The following is an 18017-nucleotide window of genomic DNA, read 5'->3' as shown; positions in this document are numbered from 1 at the left end:
AAAATTGAAGTCAATGGGAATCGGGGGAAAACTTTCCAGTGGCTGGAGTCATACCCAGCACAAAGGAAGATGGTAGTGGTTGTTGGAGGCCAATCATCTTAGCCCCAGGACATTGCTGCAGGAGTTCCTCAGGGCAGTGTCCTAGGCCTAACCATCTTCAGCTGCTTCATCAATGACCTTCCCTCTATCATAAGGTCAGAAATGGGGACGTTCACTGATGATTGCACAGTGTTCAGTTCCATTCGCAACCCCTCAGATAATGAATCTATCCATGCCCGCATGCAGCAAGACCTGGACAACATCCAGGCTTGGGCTTATAAGTGGCAAGTAACATTCGCGCCAGACAAGTGCCAGGCAATGACCATCTCCAACAAGAGAGTGTCTAACCACCTCCCCTTGTCATTCAACGGCATTACCATCGCCGAATCCTCCACCATCAACATCCTGGGGATCACCATTGACCAGAAACTTAACTGGACCAGCCACATAAATACTGTGGCTACAAGAGCAGGTCAGAGGCTGAGTATTCTGCGGCAAGTGACTCACCTCCTGACTCCCCAAAGCCTTTCCACCATCTACAAGGCACAAGTCAGGAGTGTGATGGAATACTCTCCACTTGCCTGGATGAGTGCAGCTCCAACAACACTCAAGAAGCTCGACACCATCCAGGACAAAGCAGCCCACTTGATTGGCACCCCATTCACCACTCTAAACATTCACTCCCTTCACCACCGGTGCACCGTGGCTGCAGTGTGTACCATCTACAAGGCTTCTTTGACAGCACCTCCCAAACCCGCACCCTCTACCACCTCGAAGGACAAGCGCAGCAGGCACGTGGGAACAACACAACCTGCTCGTTCCCCTCCAAGTCACACACCATCCCGACTTGGAAATATATCGCCGTTCCTTCATCGTCGCTGGGTCAAAATCCTGGAACTCCCTATCCAACAGCACTGTGGGAGAACCTTTACCACACGGACTGCAGCGGTGCAAGAAAGCGGCTCACCACCACCTTCTCAAGGGCAATTAGGGGTGGGCAATAAATGCTGGCCTTGCCAGCAACGCCCACATCCCATGAATGAATTTAAAAAAAAAATCACAAGTAAATATGGGAAATATGGGCCCCAGTGTTCAGTCCAATGAATACACCCGGATAGTGGCTAACAATCTGCAACTACATCCAGCTGTAAGACAACGAGGAAAATTAAGATACGGTGAGCAAAAATTCACGGGAATTAAAAACATTCCTCTAGTTTACAAACCATTTATTTAAAACTATACAATAAACTAAAGATTGGCTAAAATTACATTATTTAAAACAGTCTGAGCAGAATTCTACTTCCAGTAATACCCTAACACATTATTTCTTTGGTAGCTCCTTAACACAAAGAATCTGAGGTTTCTAGTTCCACACAGATACATATACAGCTTTCATTATTGCTATTTAAGCAGTTATACCTTTTCACTCAACACTTGTAAATGAGGACTTCTGTTAAATTAAAATACATTAATTTGAGTACAGATGAGATGATTCTGTTAGTATGGTGTAAAAACCTCCTGATGCTGCCTTTAAATGTACTACAATATAAAGAGAAACGATTAAAATCAAGCTCATGTTGGTGACACAGTGACTAAGTACTTGATCTTACCCGTTGCTGATCTCAACTGCACTGCACTAGGGAAGCATGATAGGGAGATCTGGTATCCTAATTTTCCTTCCTTTGAAGGTAAGAGACCCATCACTGGGCACTCCTCCTAGTAGCTGGTTCAAAGTAATAAAGCAGCATTGGCAGAGGCCTCGGTGCAGTTTGCCTTATCATCTTGGCTGCAATTGATGTACAAGCTGCGAATGGATAGGAGGAGGGGAAGCACAGCTTTACTTGCGAGACTACAATTTGATAAGCTAGTACATAAACTATCTAAATGCAAGAGGAAATTAGCTAAATCTGATCAGAAGTTTTACACTCCAAATAATTCGATGTTTTCGTGCAGTGACAACTAGAGATTAAGGGGCCAAAAATTCACAGACATGTTTCAGCTCCATCCTGCTCTGCAACTGATCACTGTTGTTGACCCCACCAAAGTATGAGTTCAGGGCAGGGTCAGTTACTTTAAATATTCCAGCGTCACACGTGATAGTACAGGCGCAACCCGACACCTGCAAGGGTGGGAGAGGGAAGGTTGCAGCACTGGAAAGCGGCTCAGGGTGCAGGTTGGCGCAATAAAAGCTAAATGTGTTTCAAAACATTGGCAATCAGTCCCCTTCATAAGAGAGCCAATATGCCTGATGCAGCCAGCAGTCTTCTGAGGTTCCCAGGCCAAAACCAAGGCCTGGACACCCTGGTGAGCCCCAATTGAGCCCCTACATGGACATCCAGATTACTTTCTGATATCCAGATTACTGGGTGCTCAGGAGGTAAAAGCTGCAAGAATTCTGCCAGGTGAAAGCCATGCCGGTGGTCCTGCATCCTTCTGATGTTGTAAGCCTTCTGTGGGGTGGATGGAATTCCCATCTGCTGCAGAACCTAGCCGTAATTCCCATCTTTATGATGGACACCTGGCATTTCCAAGTCCCAGCCAATTTACCCTTTTGACCAGGCCTCTTATGCCCCCTTCACCCCTGCATTGTGGTCCAAGCTCCAAGTAAATTCAGGTCCTAATACTTTAACATGTTCAGTGCTTCACACACACACTAGCCTTGCAATGATTCACCTGTAAATGGCAGACTTCACCATGGAGCTGGCTTGCAGATCAAGCAGAAGGACAAATTCTGCACTGCTAGTTGCAATCACTACTGCTGCTGTTGTGAGAAATAGAGGAATTACCTTTTCCATTGAGGATTATTCTGATCACCATCCTCAAGGGGAAAAGAGTTACTACAGGTTGTTAACAAAATAGTATGGCCAACCATTATATTGTCATAACATATCTTCTGAGCCTGACAAAATTTCTGCAGGGAAAGGGGATGAGTACAGTTCTGCTGGGAAGGGGGTGAGTACACTACAGCTAGTGAGTACAGCTGTAGCCAGATAATCTTACTTGTTACAGTCTGACTCCTGTTTGGTTTACTTGAAGGCAGAATGGACAGAACAATTCATTACAGATATGGCGATCATGGTCAAAGGACAAAAAGACTTTCCTCAGTTTATTCTGTTTCATAACTTAGCTTTGATTAGTACAATTAAAAGATAATGTAAATGTAGGCTTTTTCACATTTTGTAAGAGTTACACAGTTTGATCAATTTGGATAGGAACTGAATGGACTTAAGATGTGAATTAGTCTTTATTCTAGGGGAAATTGTTGGTGTTTTCACAATTCCTTAAATGGAACTTCACATGTATAAAAATATTACACAAGTGTGAAAACATGTTTCAATAGCTCTGAGCTTCAGAACCATTTGAAGCCTAACATTGACTGCAGAATAAATAGAATATCACAAAAATAGAATACGAATGTGTGCACAATTGTTCTTCACCTGTGAGAATGTCCTCGACAACTTTCACACACCTGTGAATCTTTTATACTTACAAATAAAACAGTAACCCACTACTATCAGTGCAATAGCCCATAAGTTAAATAAGCATTTGTAAGTCCTACATGGTAGGCAAATACTGGCTTTACGTGTCTACTGATAAACACAATGAACACTGTTAATCAGGCAGCAGTTGGAAGTCCCATGCCTCTTAGTGCTTTAGTAAGCAGTAAAGCTCGACCGAGACAGTTAAGTACCACATTTTGGTGAAGTCATTCTCAAGTCTTAAACATCCGTTTCAACGTAGGATGAGTGCTGATTCTCCAACACATCAGCATTTCTTTCAGAATAGATTTTAGCTTGGCATACTTTACAGATATCCTGAAGCAACAATGAGTAGTCTTCCTTCCACTGTCTGAATTTCTCTGCTGTCAAGAGTGAACCTTCCAAGAGTTGGTTTATTATGGCCAGATCTGCTTCTTTGGACTAGTTAATGGAGAGGAAAGAAAAAAAAATCATAATTACCATAACACAGACAGCCATGTTTAGTGATGATGAAAAGAATTTACTGCTACAATACCAAGTACTCTATGTGTCATATATTCACCAAAGGGCAAGTTTGTTTCATGTATGGATTTTCTTACATTCAAATAAAATAAAATTCCTGATGAGGGCACCATGGCGAGTAATATGAATGAAAAGCCTAACCTGCTAACTACCTCTTAGATTTTTCTGTAGATTTTAGCTACTTACTGTATTCTCATTGTAAACTTCTCCACTTAAAAGAATTCAGTTTGGAAGCGCACCAATCTCATATCTATTCTGGGATGGGTTAGTGACAGTAGAAGGGTAAATCCTGCATAAGAGACTTTGGTGATTGTCCTTTGGTAAATGGACAACTAATTTATAAAATCCATCCAATTTATCAGTACAGATCATGAAGATCAATGTCAAAAGAGTAGATGAGGACAATCACCATCATGCCTGTACCTTCTATTGATCTTAAGTAGGAAGAGGAGCTGGGATTGATTGGGTTAGAACTTACTGGAGTAGCTTTGCAAAATTACACATTTTTGACTCAATTATCAAGGTACTAGGAAAGGATTGCTCAATGAGACTACAGGTTTCATTTACCTTTAGAGCCTGTAGGAAGCAGGGCCCTGGCAAGGATTTCTTGAGGAAATAGTGGCAGGACTATTGGAGGGTTGGACAATAGATTAATGTTGCACTTTAAAGACCACCCCTTCAACTAGATAATGCCCCCTTTGTGCTGCATTGGAATGCCAACACGTGTAACCAGTTCCTCAGGAAGAAGAGACAATCTATTAGCACAAAGGTGAGACCATTCTGTTCTCCATGTAACTACATAGGCTGCAAGGGTGATAAAACAAATTGAGATAAGAATTGGGTAAGAGATAAAGAGGAAGGAAACAGAGTCAGAAACAACTTGTTTGGACACTTCCCTGTTTAGCGTTTTTCTCGCAGTTGTTAAAGAGGACTAGAATGGCCTAAAATGGTGTTCCAGTGACTCCCCTATTGTTAGTAGGAAACAAAGATTAACAATCTAATTCAGAAAAGCAGTTAGACACACTCACTATATACTATCTAATGCTAAATGTAGAATTGTTTCTGTTCATGACTTGATAATTTTGGATTTCAGGTTTTTTTTTAGTATGTATACTTGGAATATGTTCTCCTGTTAAAAGTAAGCTAATGGAGTTGCCTTATGGTTGGTTTGAGAGAGAGGCTCACAAGCAAGTCTGCACTTGGGGCTAACGTACACCATAAAGTTTAATAAGTGCACAGAATACAGCTGATGGAAGAAATCCCACATATTGGGCCAAAATATCCAGTAATTAGCCTTTAACAAAACTGAAGAAAAACATATAGACACAATGCTTTCTTAGTTAGATGAGGCACTTACAAAATTCCAACAACTAGTGTCATTTCAGAATTCAGATTTAAAATTAATTGATGCTGGTACTTGATTTCTTTCCTATTATTTTAGTCACAGTTTTGTTAAAACACAAAAATCTGTCACACTTCATTGAAAAATTTACTTTGAAGTCTTTATGGTGGATATAGATTAGGTTCCTATTTCAGTTCGATATCAAAAGCCTTTGCAACATTTTATGCTCAGTTAACATTAAAGAGCTAGGTGGCTCTGTGGCACAGCGTATTGTGTTATAAATTGGATAGCCCAGTAGTGAAGGATAGAATACTGGAGCCTAGTCTTCAGTTGCTTCCAAGCCTTTATTCACAGAACTCCACATTACACCCACCATACCCTAGATCAGCTCTCATAAATGGATACAAGAGTGTCCCCAATTGATATGCAGCACCTGAATACAATTAACACTAATTGATATAAATCACATGGATACAAATAACATGTTGTACTGGTATCTAATGCCATGAAGTCATAGGATGCAGATTCATCATAATGACTTTCCACATATAAACTTATTAGTGAGGGGACAGAAGGAAGGTTAGGGCAAGATTTGTTTTTTTTTTGTTTTAAATTATTTATTTTCCTTCTCCTCCAGTTTTGTCCCCCACACCAGTCATTATCCCTTACTGAGAGGCTGATCTACGTTCAATGTCACTTTCAAACTGGCCACCAGGAGGGTTGCGAGTGTGGCCTGGGCTGAATCTTCCTTCTCATTTCCTTTGTCTCTGTGGAAGTGACTAGTTTTTTCTCTCAGTGACACAGCTAACAATGGCAGCTGAGCAAATTAGGTGATCAATGGCATGAATGCACATCTCACCAATCTAGGCACCAGTGGTTAAAGTGGAGCTTGCTAAGATGGAGTACTCATTCTACCCACCGATCCTGTATGACCAGCGAACTGCTCCTTTGCCCCATGTCCTTTTGTACTATCAACTTGTGGAATTCTAGTTTAACATTCAGTAATCATTATTGTTTTTAAAAGACAAAGGATAGAGCTTGAGTAAATTTCCTCAATGTGGATCAGTAACAGAAAAAACGATGTAGAGAAGATCTGTATTGGGGGGGGGGGGGGAAGAGTGCGGGGAGAGAAGTTGGTTTAATATTTTAATCAAGTCTAAGGGCAGTGGTTTATGACTGTTTGCTTTAGTAGTGGTGGATAGTTTCAGTAAGTCACAAAGACATTACACCTCACATTTTCCTCTGGTGGTGGCATAATACAATATAAATCTGGAGGCATGAGATAGTGATTTTAAAAAAAACTAAGTCTAGTTATATGGATAATTCCACACCCTCTATTACTTATAAAATATGAAAAACTTTCTAATCTAGTAAAATATAGATGTACAAGCAGGGAAAGAAGGAGAAATGTCATGTATCCTTTAAACTGGTGCCACATTCTTTTCATAGTGTCCCTTTAAAGTGGGAGGTGGGGGGAACCAAAGCCTTTAAAAGTAGTAGTGGGAGATACAAACAAGACACGGGGAGGAGAGGGGTTTGGCAGCCAACGCTTGAGTGACTGACAGCGCAGCAGAGCCTCTTCCGGCTGCATAGCTGCACATGTCCTCCTTCACATCCCATTCCAAGGATTTCGACTACATATATGTTATAAAGTGTTTCCTGCTCTCTCGCAAGAAAGGGGGAATCATTTAAATAATTTTAAAATATTGAAGGAAAAGTTACTGCTGATACTTCTGGCTATCTCCCAGGACGTTGGTGGAACAACATCACTTACTTTCACCCTTATCTATCTGTTTTTTCTCTATCAATGTCTTCTCTCCTCATCCTCATATCGTCACCTCTGGAGCTCCCCAAGGATCTATCCTTAGTCCCCTCCTTTTCCTCATCTACATGCTGCCCCTTGGTGACATCATCCGCAGATGTGGAGTCAGCTTCCACGTGTAAGCTGATGACAGCTGGCTCTACTTCTCCACCACCCTCCACTACTTTTGTGTGTTAGGCTGCTTGTCAGACATCCTGTCTTGAAGGAACTGCAATTTCCTCCAAATAAACATTGGGGACATCAAAGCCATTGTCTTCAGCTCCAGCCACAAACTCCATCCCTCTCCTGGCAGATGTTTCAGTCTGAAGCAGACTGTTCACAACCTTGGCGTCCCATTCGACCCTGAGCTGGGCTTTTGACTATATCCCCTACAACACAAAAAGTTCTACCTCTGTAACATGACCTAACTCCTCCTCTACTTCATCCTACATGATGCTGAAACCCTCATCCATGCCTTTGTCACTTCCAGACTTGACTATTCGCTCCTAGCTGACCTCCCATCCTCCACCTTCTGTAAACTTCAACACATCCAAAACTCTGCTGTCCATATCCTAACCCGCACCAAGACCCGCTTCCCGTCATCTCTCGGTCTCCCTGTGTCTCAAATGTAATATCATCCTTGTATTTAAATCCTTCCATGGCCTTGCCCTCTTCATCACTATAACTTCCTCCAGTACTACAACCTTTTTTTAAAATTCGTTCATGGGATGTGGGCGTCGCTGGCCTAATTATAGGAATATAGGAACATAGGAACAGGAGTAGGCCATTCAGCCCCTCGTGCCTGCTCCGCCATTCGATAAGATCATAGCTGATCTGTGATCTAACTCCATATACCTGCCTTTGGCCCATATCCCTTAATACCTTTGGTTGCCAAAAAGCTATCTATCTCACATTTAAATTTAGCAATTGAGCTAGTATCAATTGCAGTTTGCGGAAGAGAGTTCCAAACTTCTACCACCCTTTGTGTGTAGAAATGTTTTCTAATCTCGCTCCTGAAAGGTCTGGCTCTAATTTTTAGACTGTGCCCCCTACTCCTAGAATCCCCAACCAGCGGAAATAGTTTCTCTCTATCCACCCTATCCGTTCCCCTTAATATCTTATAAACTTCAATCAGATCACCCCTTAACCTTCTAAACTCGAGAGAATACAACCCCAATTTGTGTAATCTCTCCTCGTAACTTAACCCTTGAAGTCCGGGTATCATCCAAGTAAACCTACGCTGCACTCCCTCCAAGGCCAATATGTCCTTCCGAAGGTGCGGTGCCCAGAACTGCTCACAGTACTCCAGGTGCGGTCTAACCAGGGTTTTGTCTAGCTGCAGCGTAACTTCTGCCCCCTTGTACTTTAGTCCTCTAGATATAAAGGCCAGCATTCCATTAGCCTTCTTGATTATTTTCTGCACCTGATCATGACACTTCAATGATCTATGTACTTGAACCCCTAAGTCCCTTTGGACATCCACTGTTTTTAACTTTTTACCCTCGAGAAGGTGGTGGTGAGCCGCCTTCTTGAAATGCTGCAGTCCGTGTGGTGAAGGTTTTCCCATAGTGCTGTTAGGAAGGGAGTTCCAGGATTTTGACCCAGCGATGATGAAGGAATGGCTATATATTTCCAACCTATCCCTGCCCTCCAAAATCTCTCTGACGCCTGCCACTTATGCATCTCCCTCTCCCCCACGATTGGCGGCTGTGCCTTCAGCTACCCAGGCCCCATGTTCTGGAATTCCCTCCCTAAACTCCTCTGTCTCTCAAAACAGGATGTCCTCTGTATCTCCACCTCCCTCTCCTCCTCTAAGGCCCTCCTTAAAACTCAACTCATTGACCTCGCTTTTGGTCAGTTTTCCTCATATCTCCTTCTTTGTCTTGGTGTTAATATTTTTCTTACGCCTTTGTGAAGCGCCTTGGGATGTTTTTCTATGTTAAAGGCACTATATAAATGCAAGTTGCTGCTGTTGTTGTTGAGTGGGATTGGCTATAAAAGTTCTATTCTTCATGCAAGAACTGGCTCACTTTAAATTGTTGCTCTGCACTGACACTGCTCTGCCTCACTTGGATCATCACTTCTATCTTATTCCAAGTTGATCATGTCATACAATCACCAGAGTTAATACCCAGGAGTTTATTTCATTATGCAAATGTGTTAGTTAGGCAATCTGGCTTATGTTATGGTGACAGTAAATACACCACTCACCTCCAACGGTAGGACTTACAGATTCTCTTTCTACCCACTGAAGTGAAGCAGAGATGACATAATGCTGCTGTGAATTGGACTTTTTTTTTCAACCTGGGTACAATCCCCAGTTCCCCAACAGAGATGGGCAAAATGTAGGGCTCCCAGCATCTGTTTGCTTTTATCTAACCAAAATGTCCCTGTAGAGCATTAACCATTTTCTTGTGTGCTGTCAAAAACTAAACAAAGTCTAAGAAAGTTGCAAACATTGCAGTCATGGTGTTGTTTACCTAAACGATGAATACTGTGTTTCACAGATAGGTAATTCACACTGAAAAACCAGCATCCTTCTGGGCCATGGACTGTCATTGTTCCCAAGGAGAAAGCACAGAACAAGATTGGCAAGGAGGGAAGGGGCTTTTCTTATTCAGGGTAAATTTTAATGGGGTATTTCCCATGCCAGCTGGAATCCCTGCAGATTAGATTTCCGACTCAACACAATGCAGCTCAAGAATATCTGTACAGCAGCCATTTGCCAGCGTCTTCACACATTTCCCACCACTATGGTCTATATTCTTATGGGACCTGCAGCTCAGTAAAGCAGATTTGCATTCAATGCTCACTCCTAAACCAGAACAGGCACATTGAAAATAAAACTTGTGACCTTTCAGAGGGCTACTGTGTTCAATTCCTGCCGAACCACATGCCATCTGCTAAACTTCCATTTATTGCAAATGTGTGCCTGGATTTTTGGGTCAAAAAACTGAGCTTCTATTGATGAATATTCCCTATAGCTTGGCCTTAATGCCTTGCACTGTGTGGGATTTGGAATACATGACCCCCTCTGTGATACTTGAGGGGACATACTGGACAGAAAGAGGGAGGGAACAAGTGATTTTGGATTGTTGGTGTCCCTGGCCTCACATACTATCTGGAATTGCCAGAGCTACCAATACGCCCTGCAAACTCCTTAACAGTAGGTACTGATGCTTTAATGTATATGCCTAGCTGCTTCATTAGCAACAGCTCATCAATTTAGTTAATAAAGCTTATATAAAGCAATTATGCTTTAATCAACAGATACAAGAAGAAACCTGATACATACATACCTTTAAAGTACTGTTCAAAGCTCTGAATTTGTGCAACCTCTCATTGACTACAGGATTTTTGCTGCGTTTTATAAAGGATTTCCTGTAATCCTTTCTCGATGAAGGCCGACGTTCTCCAATAGGTGAAAGACTGGCTTGTTCCAAGGATTTGTACAACTGTTCCATTTCATCAGAATTTTGTGGTTGTTCTTAAAGACAAACAACAAAGCAAATGTCAAATGGACTCCTCACCTTCATGAGCCATTACACAAATATACATTTAAATTGATAGAGGGTTCATTGAAAGTGTCCAGTTCATGAATCAAAGTACTAATCACTGTGATGCTGAAACAAAATAATAAAATGTAATTGAAATTATCTTAAATATTGGACTGGATGATACAATAGATTAGGAAGAACATTTGCCTTTGGTCGTGGGTCCTTGTTTTGAATTCTGTCCCCAAAGAAGGGATGAATAGCATCTCATTTATCTCAGGAGATTGTTAATGGTTCTTTGTGTCTGTGCCGGCTCTTTGAAAGAGCTATCCAATTAGTCCCACTCCCCTGCTCTATCCTCATAGCCCTGCAAATATTTTCTTCTCAGGTATTTATTCAATTCCCTTTTGAAAGTTACCATTGAATCTGCTTCCACCACCCTTTCAGGCAGTGCATTCCAAATCATTTTGGGCATTTCCAACGATGCTCCCAATGAACGAGAGTTCACTGCACAAAATGTTCCACTAATTGGTAAATATTACTTCAGAGAAGCTGTAATGATACATTGTGCAGGAAATGGAAATTTTATGCTGGTGCAAGTTGGGGTATGTTTTTCTAAAGTTGAAATCAATGGACATAGTTGGAGCAGCATAAAGGCAGCTCTGAAATGCATCTAGCCGCTGCTGTAAATGAGTGCAAAGTACTCAGTACTAAAAGCGCCTCCAAAGTGAAGGCATTTTGACTCATCACCAATGTTGAGAGTGTATTCCTGCAAAGATTCAGGAGTTCTAAATCTTAATTTTTTTCTTGTTCAAAAACATAATAATGTTAAGTGATGCACTAATCTTAAAGTTTCAATTTGGAGTGACACCAGGAAGGAACATAAAGAAATGATGAGCCTTATAAAGCCTTAATAAAGCCTCAGTTAAAATACTGTTTGCCGTTCTGGGCTCCACACTATAGGAAGGATAAAAGATGAACGGGTATAAAGCAGATTCACTAGGATGCTGCCTGGTATGAGGAAATATAAATATTAAGACAGACTTGAAAAATTGGGGCGTTTTACATTAGAACAACACAGATTATGGGATATATGATATGATAGAAGTGTTTAACATTACGAAAGGATGGGACAGGGCAGATAGAAGCATACTGTTTCCAGTAGTTAAGAACATAAGAAATAGGAGCAGGAGTAGGCCAATCGGCCCCTCAAGCCTGCTCCGCCATTTAATAAGATCAAGGCTGATCTGATCCTAACCTCAAATCTAAAGAACACAAGAAGTTGGAGCAGGACCCAGCCACTCAGCCCATGGGCCCGCTCCGCCACCCACAGGGCCTTGACCGATCCGAACTCAGCTTCATGTCCAATTTCCTGCCCGCTCCCCGTAACCCCTAATTCCCTTTACTTCTAGGAAACTGTCGATTTCTGTTTTTAATTTATTTAATGATGTAGCTTCCACAGCTTCCTGGGGCAGCAAATTCCACAGACCTACTACCCTCTGAGTGAAGAAGTTTCTCCTCATCTCAGTTTTGAAAGAGCAGCCCCTTATTCTAAGATTATGCCCCCCAGTTCTAGTTTCACCCATCCTTGGGAACATCCTTACCGCATCCACCCGATCAAGCCCCTTCACAATCTTATATGTTTCAATAAGATCGCCTCTCATTCTTCTGAACTCCAATGAGTAGAGTCCCAATCTACTCAACCTCTCCTCATATGTCCGCCCCCTCATCCCCGGGATTAACCGAGTGAACCTTCTTTGTACTGCCTCGAGAGCAAGTATGGCTTTTCTTAAGTATGGACACCAAAACTGTATGCAGTATTCCAGGTGCGGTCTCACCAATACCTTATATAACTGCAGCAATACCTCCCTGTTTTTATATTCTATCCCCCAGCAATAAAAGCCAACATTCCGTTGGCCTTCTTGATCACCTGCTGCACCTGCATACTAACTTTTTGATTTTCTTGCACTAGGACCCCCAGATCCCTTTGTACTGCAGTACTTTCCAGTTTCTCGCCATTACGATAATAACTTGCTCTCTGATTTTTCCTGCCAAAGTGCATAACCTCACATTTTCCAATATTGTATTGCATCTGCCAAATGTCCGCCCACTCACCCAGCCTGTCTATATCCCCTTGTAGGTTTTTATGTCCTCCTCACTCTCTACTTTCCCTCCCACCTTTGTATCATCTGCAAACTTTAATATGTTACACTCGGTCCCCTCCTCCAAATCGTTAATATAGATTGTAAAGAGTTGGGGACCCAGCACCAACCCCTGCGGAACACCACTGGCCACTGGTTGCCAGTCGGAGAATGAACCATTTATCCCAACTCTCTGCTTCCTGTTAGATAACCAATCCTCCACCCATGCCAGAATATTACCCCCAATCCAGTGATTCTTTATCTTGAGCAAAGATCTTTTATGTGGCACCTTGTCGAATGCCTTCTGGAAGTCTAAATACACTATGTCCACTGGTTCCCCTTTATCCACCCTGTACGTTATGTCCTCAAAGAACTCAAGCAAATTTGTCAGGCATGACTTCCCCTTCATAAAGCCATGCTGACTTTGTCCTATTAAATTATGTTTATCCAAATGTTCTGCTACTGTCTCCTTAATAATAGACTCCAAAATTTTACCCACCGCAGATGTTAGGCTAACTGGTCTATAATTTCCAGCCTTCTGCCTACTACCCTTTTTAAATAAGGGTGTTACATTAGCAGTTTTCCAATCTGCCGGGACCTTTGCTGAGTCCAGAGAATTTTGGAAAATTATTACCAAAGCATCCACAATCCCTACTGCCACTTCCCTCAAGACCCTCGGATGTAAGCCATCAGGTCCAGGGGATTTATCCACCTTGAGTCCCATTAATTTACTAAGTACCAATTCCTTAGTGATTTTAATCGTATTTAGCTCCTCCCCCCCAGCGCCCCCTGTTTGTCCAGTGTTGGGATATTCTTAGTGTCCTCTACCGTAAAGACTGAATCAAAATATTTGTTCAGCAATTTTGCCATCTCCATGCTTCCCACCATTAATTTCCCGGTCTCATCCTCTGAGGGACCTACGTTTGCCTTAGTTGAGGGATTTAGACTGAAAGGCCCTAGATAAAGATTATATGAAAGAGATTTAGAACAGTGAGCAAGAGAAATTTCTTTATACAGAGAGTTGTGAAGCTGTGGTAATCACTCCTGGTGTTAGTGGTTGAGACCGAAACTGTGGTCTCAATATTACCCCCCCACCCACCCCTCCATAAAGGGCAGGTGAGGGTTGGGGGCGGGGGGGGGTTGGTTTTAAACCATCAAATGTACAAAATGCGACCCTAACCCACCGTACATGTGCCCGTTTTTACGGCGTTGGGTTTCATGGCATTTGAGTAACCCGCCTTGGAGAGGTGGGACATATTTAACATATTTATATCAGGCTCCCACAGTGCAATTGAGAGCCTGATTTAAAATTCACTGCTGCTGCGCAGGTTTGCCAGGGTTCAGGAAATCTGGCAGTGAAAGGGAGGCAGGAGCTGCTGGCTTCACAAGGAAATCTTTGGCCTCCCCTCTGCCAATCATGACCTCTCTCCCACCTCCCACCACCTCCAGCACCGATGCCGTCTCTTCCCCCCCTACGGTGATGTCTGACCTTCGCCCCTTCCCGGCTTCAGGAGATCATCCCTAAAGATCCCTGGCTGCTGGCTGCCCCTCCCGGCCACTGGCCGGGCTGTCTATTTGGCCGATGGGCATGCAGGAAACGGATCTAAAAATTGATAATGAGATCCTGCTGTTAAGTTCGGCAGAAGCTCCGTGTCCCTGATCTTGCCAGGTTCTTCAGCTGTTTTTGGCCTCCCCCGCAGCCTCCCTGCCTCACCGTAAACATCAGGGCCTATGTTAACATTCAAAATGTTGATGAAGATGTTGGATAGGTGGATGTAAAAGGATATGGGAACAGGGTGTGTCAACATGGACTGGTTGGACCATTTGGAATAATTAGCCAACCAGACCAATGGACTGGTTGGCTAATTTCTGTGTTGTAACTTCTATGTATTTCTCTGTAAATAGAACACAGGCATGAAGGTTATGGGTCTCCATTTCAGTGCTGCTTTCTTGCGATCTTTAATCGTGTAGTATTGAACATATTATTCACTTTTGAATCCAACATCTTTGTGCCTGCTGTGTGGCGGATTTCAAGCTGCATCTTATGTTTTCATGACTTGTGTTGCCTGCAGTTTGGTTCTGGTTTCAACTTTAAGAAGCTTCTTTTTGTTCTAAGATTAGGTCTGCATCCTCCTCCCTCCACACATAAAAGTGTGCACCAATGTGGGAGACAAGTAACTGCAGAATATATCAAAAGAGCCTCAGCAGAGGGCAGTATAAAACAGCAAATTGAAAATTAACTTGCAACTTTTATTGCCACTGAATTCAAACAGCAGCAAATCATGCACCAGGCACCATGTGTCTAAATGATTGTGTATGTACATGTGATGTGTATTATCTAACCAGCTGCATAGAATCATAGAATGACACAGCACAGAAGGCGGCCATTTGGCCCATCATGTCAGTGCCGGCTCTTTGAAAGAGCTATCAAATTAGTTCCATTCCCCTGCCCTTTCCTCATAGCCGTGCAAATGTTTCCCCTTCATGTATTTATCCAATTACCTTTTGAAAGTTACCATTGAATCTGCTTCCACCACCCTTTCAGGCAGTGCATTCCACATCATAACTTGCTGTGTAAAAATTCTCATCTTGCCTCTGGTTCTTTTGCCAATTATCTTAAATCGGAGTCCTCAAGTTACTAACCCTTCTGCCACAGTTGCTCCTTATTTATCCTATCAAAATCCTTCATGATTGTGAATACCTCTATTAAATCTCCCCTTAACCTTCTCTGCTCCAAGGAGAACAATTCCAGCTTCTCTAGTTTCTCCACATAACTGAAGTCCCTCATCCCTGGCACCATTCTAGTTAATCTACTCTGCACCCTCTCTAAGGCCTTGACATCCTTCCTAAAGTGTGGTGCCCAGAATTGGACATAATACTCCAGCTGGGGCCTAATCAGTGATTTATAAAGGTTTAGCATAACTTCTTTCCTTCAAAGATTAGTGTACGTACACCCTCAGGTCTCTCTGTTCCTACACCCCCTTTAAAATTGTACCATTTAATTTATATTGCCTCTCCTCATTCTTCCTACCAAATGCATCACTTCACACTTCTGTGTTAAATTGCATCTGCCATGCGTCTGTTACTATCCTCCTCACTGTTTACATTTCCAAGTTTCATATCTACAAACTTTGTCCAGGTCACTAATACATATCAAAAAGAGCAGTGGTCCTAATACTGACCACTGTATACTTCCCTCCAGTCTGAAAAACAACTGTTCACCACTACTCTCTGCTTTCTGTCCCCTAGCCAATTTCATATCCACGCAGCCACTGCCCCTTTCATCTCAAGGGCTTCAATTTTGCTAGTAAGTGTATTATGTGATACTTTATCCAACGTCTTTTTAAAGTCCATATACACAACATCAACCGCACGACCCTCATCAACCTTCTCCGTTACTTCAACAAAGGACTCATTCAAGATAATCAAACATAATTTGCCTTTAACAAATCCATGCTGACTTTCATTTATTAACCCATATTTTTCCAAGTGACAATTAATTTTGTCTCGGATTATTGTCTCAAACTTTCCCCACCACTAATGTTAGGCTGACTGGCCTGTAGTTGCCGGATTTATCCCTCTCCCCTTTTTTGAACAGAGGTGTAACATTTGCAATCCTCCAGCACCATCCACATATCTAAGGAGGATTGGAAAATTGTGGCTAGAGCCTCCACTATCTCCACCCTTCCCTCCGCAACCTAGGATACATCCCACCTGGATCGGGTGACTTTCCTACTTTGAGTGCTGCCATCCTTTTAAGTACCTCCTCTTTATCTAATTTTATTCTATCAAATTTCACTACTACTTCCTGCTTTACTGTGACATTGGCAGCATCAAAGTACTCATTTAGTACCTCAGCCATGTCCTCTGCCTCCACAAGATGATATCCTTTTTGGTCCCTAATAGACCCCACCCTTCCTTTGACTAACCTTTTACTATTTATATGTTTATAAAGACTTTTGGGTTCCCTTTTATGTTACCCGCTAATCTATTCTCATATACTTTTCCAGTTCTCCTCTGTACCTTTTGTATTCAGCTTCATTCTCAACTGTATTCTGAAACGTACATTTAACATAAGCCTCCTTTTTCTGTTTCATTTTAATCTCTATATCTTTAGTCAGCCAGAGAGCTAGCTTTGGATGATCTTCCTTTCCCCCTCGTGGGAATGTGTCTACTCTGTACCTGAACTACGTCCTCTTTGAAGGCCTCCCATTGCTCATTTTACGCCAATCTTTGATTCCAATCCATCTGGACCAGAACCCCTTTGAACTTACTGAAATTAGCCCTCCTTCAGTTGAATATTTTCATATTTGATTGTTCCTTGTCCTTTTCCATAACTACTCTAAACCTAATGATATTGAGATCACTGTTTCCCAAATACTCCCCCACTGAAATATGCTCCACTTGCCCTGTTTCATTTCCCAGAACCAGATCCACCACTGCTTTCTTCCTCATTGGGCTGGAAACATACTAATCAAGTTCTCTTGTACACATTTTAGGAATTGCTCCCCCATCTTTGCCCTTTACACTGTTATTTTCCAAGTCTATATTAGGATAATTGAAGTCCCCCATTATCTCTATAGTTCTTGCATCTTTCTGAAATTTGCCTGAAAACTTGTTTTCAAATCCCTCCATGGCCTCGCCCCTCCCTATCTCTGTAACCTCCTCCACCCCTACAACCCTCCGAGATCTCAATTGTTGCCTCTTGCGCATCCCCAATTTTAATCACTCCACCATTGGCGGCCATGCCTTCAGCTGCCTAGGTTCCTTTGCGCTGGAAAGGAACCAGCGAACCTGGTTGCGCTGGTTCCTTTCCAGCGCAACCAGGAAGGAAACAATGCTTGATCTAGTTCTAAACTCCAATTAAATATTGGGAAGACTGAAGCCAGTATCTCTGGTCCCTGCCGCAAACTCCGTTCCCTAGCCACCGACTCCATCCCTCTCCCTGGCCAGTGTCCGAAGCTGAACCAGACCATTCGCAACCTTAGCGCCCTATGAGAACCATGAGATGAGTTTCCAACCACATATCCACTCCATCACCAAGATCGCCTACTTCCACATCCATAACAACACCCATCTCTGCCCTTGCCTCAGTGCATCTGCTACTGAAACTCTCATCCATGCCTTTGTTACTTCCAGACTGGACTATTCTAATGGTCTCCTGGCTGGCCTCCCATCTTCCACACTCCATAAACTTGA

The 18017-nt window shown here is 42.6% G+C and overlaps 1 protein-coding gene across 1 annotated transcript in view; it reads right to left on the bottom strand.

Annotated features, from left to right (window-relative positions):
* LOC137324827 (connector enhancer of kinase suppressor of ras 3-like) overlaps positions 1 to 18017 on the bottom strand; it is a 319399-nt gene that overhangs the window by 25108 nt on the left and 276274 nt on the right. Inside the window, exons 25-26 of the mRNA XM_067989554.1 lie at positions 10483 to 10670; positions 3843 to 3959 (exon numbers count right to left, since the gene is read on the bottom strand). Coding sequence (XP_067845655.1) covers positions 3843 to 3959; positions 10483 to 10670 — 305 coding nt within the window. The remainder of the gene's footprint in view (positions 1 to 3842; positions 3960 to 10482; positions 10671 to 18017) is intronic.

This window comes from Heptranchias perlo, chromosome 8 (genome assembly GCF_035084215.1).
Source record: "Heptranchias perlo isolate sHepPer1 chromosome 8, sHepPer1.hap1, whole genome shotgun sequence".
In the NCBI taxonomy this organism is placed as follows: Eukaryota; Metazoa; Chordata; class Chondrichthyes; order Hexanchiformes; family Hexanchidae; genus Heptranchias; species Heptranchias perlo.
This window is presented reverse-complemented; position numbering and strand designations above follow the sequence as displayed.